General features: G+C 39.3%; 1 protein-coding gene across 3 annotated transcripts in view; it reads left to right on the top strand.

Annotated features, from left to right (window-relative positions):
• The window catches only part of HSPBAP1 (HSPB1 associated protein 1), a 47,131-nt gene that overhangs the window by 30,717 nt on the left and 4,539 nt on the right, over window positions 1-11,875 (top strand). For all 3 annotated transcript variants that reach the window (XM_006905569.3, XM_015595859.2, XM_025052076.1), the window contains 3 exons: window positions 3,687-3,823; window positions 6,866-7,037; window positions 9,617-9,700. In XM_006905569.3, the coding sequence (XP_006905631.1) occupies window positions 3,687-3,823; window positions 6,866-7,037; window positions 9,617-9,700 (393 nt within the window). The remainder of the gene's footprint in view (window positions 1-3,686; window positions 3,824-6,865; window positions 7,038-9,616; window positions 9,701-11,875) is intronic.

Below are 11,875 nucleotides of genomic sequence, written 5' to 3'. Positions count from 1 at the left end.
TGTTGGCCATTTGTATGTCCTCTAGGGAGAAGTGTCTGTTCAGGTCCTCTGCCCATTTTTTGATTGGATCGTTTGTTTTTTTGTTGTTATTGAGTCATATGAGTTCTCTGTGTATTTTGGATATTAGGCCTTTATCGGAGGCGTTGCTTACAAATCTATTTTCCCATTCGGATGGTTGTCTCTTTACCTTGTCGACGATTACTTTTGCTGAGCAGAAGGTTTTTAGTTTGATGTAATCCCATTCATTTATTTTTGCTTTTCCTTTCCTTGCCTTTGAGGTCAAATTCATAAAATCCTCTTTAAGTCCGAAGTCCTTGAGTTTAATCCCTATGTTTTCAGAAGACAACTTTTAATGGGAGACTCAAATTAACCAGTCGCCCACATGGCATCGTGTAGGTAAGAGAACAAATACTTTCTCAGAGCCTAGATTCAGTATGAGCTAGTGTAAACTTATTTAACCTGTTTGCACTTTAGATATCTTACCTGTAAAACAGGAATGAAAGTACTAATGCATATGTGAAAATATTATTTAAAGAAATATTTTTACCAAGTAATATATCATCTAGAACTAAACGACTTAAGAATGAATTACTTTTGGTGATTGGTTTACATAGTAGGCCAAAAAAAAGCCACCCTTCTTTATTATAAGCATCTTACCAGTTTTTCTTCAGTTCTTTGGCTAAAACTATAAAATTATGGAAGATTTGGTTATGTGTATAGCATTTTAAAAATGGTGTTTGAGTCTGCAACAATTATTTAAATTGTTAATTGGAACAGTTTTAGGAACTAAGGAAAAAAGTAGATCTAGTTACTCAGATAAGATTCGTGGTTGATAAGGGCTGAGAGTGGAGGCAGGTAGACTGACTACATAGGGGTAAGAGGGAACTTACAGATAATTTAAAACAGCTATTTTTGGCAGAAGAGGAAATAAACATGTTCGTATCTGTAGAAAGCCAATTTAGGACCTTCTGGAAGTCATAAGAAAGTAGATGGTGTTTTTGAAGTAAGCAGTTAGTTAACAAGATACTTGATTGCTCTTTTCAGGGGTGGTGTTAGAATAGAATTTTCTCGATATAAATGATCTTTAGACTTTTCCAACACTAGAAGTGGATGTGAGAATAGAATCCAGAATGGGTCACCCCATCAGTCACGTGTGTTGGTTTCACTGGTATAGTGGCCTTATAGAGTCACTTGTTTTTAGTAAGACTTAAGACAGATTCCTCTTGGGCCCACACTGATTTCATACATTTGGCTACCTGTAAGTAGCTGAACTTAATTGGCTAGAAAGGCTCAGCTCTCAAGAGCCTGGGAGGAAAGAAAGTAGGACCCTTATATGCTATTTTCTGACAGATTTGCTTTGACACTCTCCAACTGTACCCCCCACCACTTTCCAACCCTTCATCTTTTGGTTTCCCAGCCAGTTTGCTGCTGAATTTTAGGTAGTTTAGGTCACCTTGATCTAATCATTTAGAAATCATTTTCCTTTTTTAGTCATTATTATGTTAGATAAGAGGTCAAGGAAGCTTCTTATCAGTTTGTCGTATAGTACCCCCACCCACCCACCCTGTAGAAGTCTTTTTTCTGTGATTCTTTCTGAAGCATGGTCTAGAACAAAGTTTCTCACCTGCAGTCAGTCCATTGACTCCCTCAAAGTATATGTGAAATTTTTTGTGTGCATACATTTCTCTGGGGAGAGGGGTGTTGGCATTCATTAGATTCCCGAAGGAGCGTATCTAGAAGAAGATTAAGAATCACTAACACCAGCCTCTTCTTAGCTAAATCATCCCGATTTTTCTTTTATACTGAATGCCTTTCAGCTGCCTTTAGTTAAATTCCAGACTGAAGTATGATGAATTGTTTAACAAGGACCAGGTTAATTGGAAGCCTTCCCCAGGCTCCCTACTTGAGACCAGGAGCCCTTCTGTGAATTTAGAGCACCCTCTGCTCACTTCTGTCAGAGCGTTTGCCACATTATAGGGAAAGGGTTCATTTATGGGACTGTCTTTTTTTTAATAGATTTGAAAGGTGGGACAGTGTTGTATTACTTTTTGTATTCTAAATACCCAGCATCATACCAGATGTGCGGTAGATGCTTAAAAATGTACTTGACCTGAATCATTCACCTATAATCAGCCAACAAATTCTTCCTTCCTTACCAAGCACTCAATGTTTTAAGTACTTACCCTGAGCTGGGTATTAGGTTAGACATTGGGAATACAGAAGTAAGCTCACTGCGTGAGCTTATGGGCTATATCCAGAGGGCATAAGATTTTTGCCACTCCCTGGAGCTGCTGCCTGTGAGTCATACGCATTTACAATGGTGCTGACCTTGCAAAAACTACATTCTATAACAGACGTTAATTATGTGCACATGTTCTGCTATTTTCATCACTTAAAACAAAAATGAAAATGTCCTTTCTAGTCTTCCTCAAAACCATCTATTAAATGTCTCCCCAAAATCCTCTTTCTCTTTGAATACAGCTGTTAATGGTTTGTCTCTAAAAATAGAAAATATAGATTGAAGATAGTGATTAAAGAAGTATCAGCATTTAGGACCACGTTCTGCACATAGAAGTGTTTTTTGTTCTGTCTCATTTTTTTAAACCCAAGAGGGAAAATTTGTGATGAAAAAAATGAGTAAAGCAAAACTTTCATGCCTGATTCACTAGTTAGCTCTTTTCTATCTTAGACATATTTTTAATTCCATGGAATTGGGTTTCTGTCAGACTACATGTGTAGTTTTCAAACTTTTATTTAAAAACAAGAACACCCTTTCTTCAAACCTAGATAAATAAGAGCAGAATGGTTTGTTGAAAGGAAGAGGCTTTGCTGCTACCCCCAGACCTCTGAGGGGAAGCCAGGGAGCCTGGTTTGAGAACTTCTAGACCAGATAGTATTGTGAGTCAGTAATTGATGTGGGTATGATCTGTCCACAGAACCAGATGTAAGGAGAGCAAAGTCTAGAGCACTGTGCTCTCTCTCTTTTAAAGTTCATTACACTTAAAGAGTTCAGGACTTTAGAGATTAGAGCAGAAGTCATTTACGGATATGTATTTCAAAAGATATGCTGTGACACCCTCACCTGGAGACTGATTTGGTAAGTATGAACTAATAAGACTCCTGTATCTATAGATTAAGTAATTCCACTAACCTAGGAGAAAACTTATTTTATGTGGTCATTGAAATGCAAAAAGTTAATGTTACTTATGCCCAGAAATACCTGCACTGCTTGGAAGAAGGATGGCTTTCTAGCTTCTTGAGTGGAGCTTCAGAGATATTTGAAATACTATTTTCATTGCAGTCACTATTTCCACTTCTCCTAGATCTCAGCATAATTATGTCCATTGTTTTTTGTCTGTCTCAAACCTTTATGTAAGCTTCATTTGGGTGGGCGTTTTTGTCTGTTTTGTTTATGAATTCTGTCATAAGCTTCAAGAACATTAAGCCTGGCATGTTGTGGGCAGTCAGTAAGTGTTTGTTGAATAAATACTATTAGGTAATTCGGATATGTTATTGAGTAAAAAGATTTCTTGGACTGCCCTCGAAACCTAACCTCCATCTATAGCATTTTTTATAAGAGAGTATTACAAAAGCCAAAAACCAAATGTGCAAGTGAAAATGTGCAACACTGCCACACAGAGGAGTTGGTTGATTCTTGATGGTCTGTAACTTTATTTTTAAAACAGGATGTGATATGGTCTGACTTCGGGTTTCCTGGAAGAAGTGGACAGGAAAGTACATTGTGGATTGGCTCCCTGGGGGCCCATACACCCTGTCATCTGGACTCCTATGGTTGCAATTTAGTATTCCAGGTACAAGGAAGGTAATACACATGCATATGCATTAAAGTACATGTGTCTGCATGTGTGTGTGGGTGTGTGTGTGGTGCACAAGAAGAGGAATGAGTACTGAGTAGGCAGCAGGACCCCAAGGTTTAGTCTCAGCTCTCTCCTGTCAGCTTGCCCCACGATCAGGGCAGATCTCTTGACTTCTGGTTGTTTCCTCCTTTGCAAAGTGAGGGGAAGTTTAAGTGATGCTTTCCATGTGTGTCTCTCAGCCATGTTCAGGATTGCCTTCAGAAAGCTGATCCTAGAACTCCAGGAGTCCACTCCTAGTAAGGTAGACAGTTCTCTGCTTAGCTCTTTTATATATGAGTCTGCATTTGTAGTTTTCAAACTTTTATTTAAAAGCAGGAACACGATTTCTTCAAACTAAATAAATAAGAGCAGAGCAGTTTATTGAAAAGAAGAAGCTTTGCTGCTACCCTCAGGTCCCTGAGGGGATGCCAGGGAACCTGGTTTGAGAACTGTGGGACCAGGTTGCATATGGCCTCCTTCAACTCTAAATTTTAGTTTGTGCCTACCTTAGACACAATGCAGTTTTTGTTTCTTTTTGTTTCTTTGTTTGTTTTTGTTTTTTACTTCCAGTCAGTTTTTTTTTTATCTCCATATGTCTGTGGACCCTAAGAGATATAAGGGCTAAGTCAGGTAATACTTTTGATAGTCTCTGGTTCTAATTGTTATATGAGAGTTTAAGGGTTTCTCCTGCTTGGAGGATGTACTCCAGCTGTTTTACGTGCAGTCTTATTTTCCCCTAATTCTTGATCCCCTAATCTCCCCTCCTGGCCTTTTGAGACATTTATAGGGCAGCACAGAGGAAAAAGCAGAAAGGGCCATGTCCAAGTTCTCAGACCCTTTAGACATGAAAGGCTTATGAGTGGATCCAAGAGAAACTGAGTAAGTACACGAATAGATTTCACATGTGAAGTACTTTGAAAACTATAAAATGATATCTGGTAATCTCTTTGAATCATCAAGTCTTTATTAAAGGGCATAGATCATCTTAAGTGCATTACTACACACTGTAGATGCAACAGTAAATCAAGTGTGCATGGTTCCTGCCCTTGTGAAGTTAATAGTCTAACCTTAGATTTAGTAAGAGAGGGCATCGTTTTAAGTAGCCACTTTCCATGTGTTCTGAACTGGGAAGTAAGCCAAAGAAATTCAGATTGGAAAAACATTACCAAAAAATACCTGGGTTCCTTCTGTGTTATAAAATTAATATAGGTTTATTATAACTTTGTAATAGAGCATATTTTCTGGCTTCATATAGCTCTGGAGTAATAAAATAACTATTCAGTAAATATTCATTGAGTATCTTGCTGTGCAGGTACTATGTGTTACAGTAGGAACAGATTGAATGAATAAGACATGACTGCCCTAAGAGTTTACAGTTAGAGTACAGGCAAGCCCACAGATAGCAGTGATATAAGGCAGAATGAGCATGCTCTTGAGGAAGGTTTCATAGAGCTGTGGAACTGAAAAGCAGAGAACATTCCTATTGGAAAAATCAGAGAAAATTTCAGACCAGAGTTGCCATTTGTGTTAGGCTTTTAAGGATGGGTGAGTATTCGAAAGACATAGATAGGAGGGACAGTGGGGGCAGCATGCGCAGTGCCCTAGGAGAGAATGGGGATATAGAGGACCCTGTGAGTGGTCCGGTGTAAGTTGTGTGTTGGGGACAGAGGAATTAGGCCAGAGGGGCAGGTTGGAGCCTGAGGGTCTTGGCTCCCAGGCGGAGATACTGCTTATTCTCTGTTCTTTCAGCCTGCAGAACCATGAGAAGTTTTATGAGCAGTGGATGATGTGATGATTGACTGTGTTTTCTGATTATCAGGAGAAGGATGCATATATATTACATTTTAAGCCAAGCCAAGCAAATCGTATGGGACGGTTGTTATGTCTCTTCCTTTGGGTGGTAGGAGCTGGGACCTGCAGAGGTCAGGAGATCTGTGACCCAGTTTTCGTTCTGCCACTAACCATTCGCTCAGTGAATGACCAGAGCAAGTACTAGGTCCCTCTTCCACTACTTTGAAAGTGAAATTAGACTGATGATCTTTTAAGAGTCCTTCCAGCTCTAACATTTGAAACATACCAAATGCTGACAATTTTTCTAAACTAGTTATATGTATAATGGAATAGAGCAACTTTATCATCTCTAAGGCAAAATAAGACTTTAGCATATACTTCTTAGTTTGAAAATAGCAGCCAACTGCTTTCCAGTTCTGAAAGGGCATGCGAGCCCCACTGTATCTGCACGGGGTCACTAGAGGGCTTCGGGGATTTTCTCAGAACTAGTGTTTTTTTTCTCTTTTTCTTTGCTTCCCTATCTTTGTATTTCTGTCTGTGTCTTTTCCTTTTTCACACTTCTTCCTCTTTTGCCTCTGATGCCCACCCTCTGTTGGCTCGAAGTGTGTCTATTGTAAGTTAAAACTTATCACCTCTATTTTTCACAAAATTTTAAAGTGACCGAAACATTTCAGTTTTCTCTTTTTGAACATTTCTATATTATGCTACTTTTAAGTTGTGTAGCATTCCATACATTTCTTTTTCTTAATGGATTAACTTAAATATTTAACTTAAGGAATTTACAACAAACAGGAAGAAGTCTGGAAAATATTTGGTGGATAGAACTATGGGTGGTTTCTCTGGATAAGATAAGAATACAGATATTTGAAAAGGTGGGGGTTATTCTGGGTAGCTCTAGAACCAGGAGATGAAAACAATTTATGACAACTTTGAGATAAGAAAAAATGATCTTTCAGACTAGATCCTGTCCCTGCTAAAGGACTGCTTCAGGGCATAGTGAGATATCACTAGTTCCTGTTCTGCCTCCACCAGGTTTCAGCAGAGCAGATTCCAGCATTTAGTGAGAGGTGGGCCAGGTGACCACTGACGTTGCGCCTCTATTTCTGTATGGATTCAATGGAAATGAGTAAAAATGAACACTGAGCTGCTGTCGTCTTACCTGTTTTGTCTCGAGTGCAGAATACTGATTTGTGTCTTTTTTTTTCTTTTTTAATTAGGAAAAGATGGCATCTCTTTCCTCCTGAAGATACTCCCTTTCTTTATCCAACTAGAATCCCTTATGAAGAATCTAGTGTGTTCAGTAAAATCAATGTTGTCAATCCTGATTTAAAACGATTTCCTGAGTTCCAGAAAGCTCGAAGACATGTGGTTACGCTGAGCCCAGGACAGGTAATGGGGGCTTTAAAACCTTGATGACCTGTCAGAAGACTCCCTAGCTATAACTTCTCTCAAGTCTATGCCATGTGATTATTCCTTCCCTGCAATACAGATGAGAATGGTTTCCTTCCCTGGTGCTCTGCTCTTGGAAGGTAGTTTCCCCAGCTGCAGGTGTCACACACACTTCTCTGCTTCTTGTCATAGAAAGATGGGAGGGAACATAGCTCCTCCTACTGGTAAAGAGAATAGACTGTGGAGGAAGACAAGAACTCAGTCATTTTTATTCAGGTTAAGAGAAAGTGTCAAGCGTGAGTACTCAAGCAGTTCTGGAACATTTATTCACAATTCATATCTGTTCAACTATGCTAGAACCCAGATACATATACACAGGTTGGAACGCATCCACGTATAATGAGGCATAATGAACTGAGAATGATTTGCCTTTAAGCAAGAAGGAATGTTGCTTTTATAACTGACTCTCTGAAACATTTCCAAAGATACTGTACCTAGTGCTACTGCCTAGTGGGGGAAGTTACTTTTGCAACACCGACATTTGCTTTCTGATGTTTTATTAACAATTTGAAAGGTTTTCTGAGTCTCTTACGGAGATTTTATTCCCTTGGTTATTCTTTTCCCCTGCCTGTTTTCCTTCCATTGCTCCCTTGTCACTGGCTCCTTTCCTGCTTACTTCACACTTGAATATGCCAACTCAAACAATTTGTCTTGATCAAGTTGCTTCAGCCTGTTGGTGGTTACTCCCCTTCACCTGTCCCCCCATCCCCTGACAACCACTCATCTATTTTCTTTATAGATTTACCTGTTTTGGACATTCCATGTAAGTGCAGTCATACAATATATGAGCTTTTGTGACTGGCTCCTTTCACATAGCATAATGTTTTCAAGGTTCATTCATGCTGTAGAATGTTATCAGTACTTCATTCCTTTTTATGGCTGGAACAGAGATATATTTTGTTTATCCAGTTGATGGACATTTGCGTTGTTTCCACTTTTTGGCTGTGATGAATAATGCTGGTATGAACATTTGTGTACAAGTTTTTGTATGAACATATGTTTTTAGTTATATTGGATATATATACCTAGAAGTGGAATCATTGGCTTTTATAGTAACTCTGTTTTTAACTTTATGGGAAATTGTCAAACTGTTTTCTACAGCAGCTGTACCATTTTACCTTCCCGCCAGCAATGTACACGTTCCAGTTTCTTCACATGCTCACCAACACTTGTTATTTCCTATTATTATTATTATTATTATTAACATTATAGTGGATGTGAAGTGATTGCTAATTTATTTTTTCTTTGATTTTAATAGCCACGTTTGAATGAGTATTTCTGTCTGTTGTATCAGTTTTCCTTACATCTGCTCATTCTGTAATCCACCACAATCTGGCTCTCTCTCTCTTAGCACTTTAATGAAAGTATACTCTGTGATAGGACATTCATGACCTAATGACGAAATTCAGTCGTCATTTCTCGTGCCCAGTTACACTAAAAGAAGCTCTCTTCCCATCTCCCGGCTCCACCTTGTCCATATGAAGTGCCACCAGTTTTCTAAATCTGAAGCCCAGAAGCTTCTGGTCCATCTCCATCTGCTCTACTCAGCTTTCCATTGGAAATCTTACACTGAATCTGGACAAATGCAGTCCTTCTTGACTCTGCCCATTGCTTTCGTTAATTATACCTTCCCGTTTAGATATTAACATTTAATAAACGAAACATTACAAGACTCTCCTGTCCTTCCTAGGATCTCCCACAATGTCACTGTTTTAACCATCCGCTTACTCAGTATTTTTCAGCAACTCTTAATGCCTACAGGACAAAATCCAGATTTTTTATTCTGAATTAAGAGCCTTCCACAGACCCTAACCTAATTTTCCCACCTTATCTCTCTCTCATTACTCCTTCTGCAGTAGTAAGACTGGCCTACTTTGTCCCTCAACAGTCGCACTTTCCTAGCCTGTGCCACTTCTCCCTCCTGGCATGTCCTCATTCTTTTCTCTGTCTAAATTCTCTCCAGGCCCTGGTTCTAATCACTCTTCTTCCATCCAGGTTGCCTCTGACCTCCATAGTTCATGCCTGCGTCTCTCACCTCTCAGTTCTGAAGTTCTCTAGCACCAATGTCCACTTGTCTCATATACCACTTCTATAACACCACCTTTCTATTTATTATTTTTTCACTGGGTAGATTTTAGACTGTGAGACAACAGAAACTGTCTTATATTTTTACCTATGCCCTTTCTCAGAATGCATACAACTGTTTTGCAATGGAAAGGAAAAATTAAAATCTCACAATCCTCTGCTAAGAATTCAATGTAGACAGAGAAGGTCGAGGATTAAGGAGAGTAGACACTGGAGAAGCTGGCACTATTCTTTGTAGAACATGTGAATTTGTCAATTAAAAAAAGAGTAAAATGATCGTGAGATTTTGTTGTCGTTCCCTTTTCTACAGCAATGTTACTATAAATTCATTTGTGTTACATTTTTTTCCCTTAGTATCTTCAATTAGGGCTTGATTCTGACATAAAAATAGAATGGCCTGTTCTTATGCTAACCATTTTTTGTTTGATTTTCAGGTTCTCTTTGTTCCCAGACACTGGTGGCATTATGTAGAATCCATTGATCCTGTCACTGTCAGTATAAACTCATGGATTGAGCTGGTACTTTTTTTTTTCCAATAAATATATTCCCTGCTTTTAAGATTGTCTATAAAATGTGGTGATTAATTTTAAAGATTGTCTATAAAATGTGGTGATTAATTTTAACCAACACTCCAGTGTTACTTTGTTTTGATATGCTATAATTTACGTATACCATACTCTATTGTTTAGGTTGGAAATAGCATTTTTAGTTATGTGCCATTCTCTTTCTTTTAAAGGCACACATGAGCCCTGATGTTGACATGCAGGGTAGTTTCCCTTGACCAGTATTGTTAGGAGAATTGTGTTAGGCCTGGCTGGGTCTACCATGTGTCTCGCGTTGCCAGTCCCATCTCACACCATCTGGTCTAGAAATATCTGCTTCTTGGTTCAGGGTTTTCATAACTAATTGCAGAATTCTCAGCCCTGGCTTATACATTTTCTCAAAGAAGAATCTTTCAGTACTAGGTTTTTATCATTTCATTTCTGCCAGGGGCCTTTTCCTTCCGATATGCTATGCTTCATCCTGGTTGTCTGTTCCATTTGACAATTAAAACGGCTGCCTAGTACGGCTCAAGTCTGTTTCTTCAATCCAAGGCCTTAATTGTATCCGTGCTCTTTTCAGCCAGAGATTTAGACTGTACCTATGCCCTCTGCTCTTCTGTTCCCAAAACCTTGTTTGCATCCCCTTTCTTTGGCAGCTGCATCCTACCCTCAGGCTTTTCTTACCCTTTGGTAATGGGAAGGGCTTTGGCATAGGTGGAACACAAAGGAATACTGTAACAAGAAGCTGTACTGTGTGGGCCTAGAGAAGAGTTTTAACACTTGAGAGTTAAGTGAGAGCTATGGCGAGAGATCATTAGACTCACAGAAGTTCTGCTTGAAGCCAGCTGCATTGGAATTGGAGCAAATGTCAAGGTAGAATCCATAGAGCCCTCTTACATTCCCAGTACCAGTCTCATCTGCAGTGGCCCTGACAGATGCTTCTCCTCCCGAGGTCACGCATTCTGTTGTTAACTGTGGAGCTGCCTTCTGGCTGCTTATAACCATACCAGTTATTCTGAAACCATACAGAATATTTTTCTTTTTTAAGTATTTGAACATACCTGCCATGTGTCCCCTTAATCTTTTCCAGGCTCAAAACCTCTGGTTTCTTCAATAGTGTTTTTTATATGACTTTCAGACTCTTTACCATATTGGTTGCAGACCTTGGAATTAGGCAGATTTCAGTTATAGGTATATACCTTTGTTAGTTGTCTAACCTAGATGGTTACTTTATCTGATCAAGCCTAAATTTCCTCACTTGTAGAACAGGAATTATAATTGCACCCACCTCAGTGAGGCTTAAATTGGGCAAAACGTGTAAGCCTCTCATACAAGTGCCTGGCACATGGAAGTGTTTAAAAATAGAAATTGCTATGAGGCATAGGAAGAGCTATTATGTCAAGAATAGCTCACTTAATTAATGTATATAGCATATAAAACAATACCAGTCAGCCTCATTTGGTAGAGTGTAAGATTTCTTTCCCCGCCACCCCCTTTGGCCCCGCCCCACCTTCCACCCCTGACCTATGGATGCTGCCATTTCCCCTTAAGAATTGGATCTCTGAAGGCAGGGGCGTCCCCTCCTACACACTCTGTGTGCACCCGGGGCAGGGCACACCTGGGGTATGGTCCGTGGCTATTGGCCATGGCTCCACCTGGGGTGCGAACCCAGGACCTTCTGCATATAAAGCAGACGAGCTAACCACTACATTATAGAGCCACCTCCTGGAGTGTAAGATTTCTACCTCACATAACTTAGATCCTGAATTTCTTCAGAGCTGCTTATCGCATTAGCTTTTTTAGTAATCTTATCTCACTTTGGGTTCATCTTCAGGTCTAAAATATCTGTTTTTTTTGTTTTTTTTTTTACATGATCAACTGCCATGTAAGATTGTTCTCCATCCTGAACCCATAAAACTGGTTCTTTAAACCTAAACCCTGTACATTAGTCATCTCTATTAGTTTTCATCATGTTAATTTGGTTAAGTATACCAACTTCCCAAGATAATTTTGAATTTGAGTCTCATTTATACTTTTAGTGAAACTCCTTCAAGCTGTTCTGTGCCCTTTTGGTATGTCCCCATTAATGTCTGAGTGTATCCTTGCTTTCTGGTACAAGAAGATACCCTGAGCTTGCCTTATACTTTCCCT

The sequence above is a fragment of the Pteropus alecto genome, unplaced genomic scaffold (assembly GCF_000325575.1).
Source record: "Pteropus alecto unplaced genomic scaffold, ASM32557v1 scaffold251, whole genome shotgun sequence".
Lineage (NCBI taxonomy): Eukaryota > Metazoa > Chordata > Mammalia > Chiroptera > Pteropodidae > Pteropus > Pteropus alecto.
The sequence above is the reverse complement of the archived record's forward strand: the minus strand, read 5'-3'. Positions and strand labels throughout refer to the sequence as shown.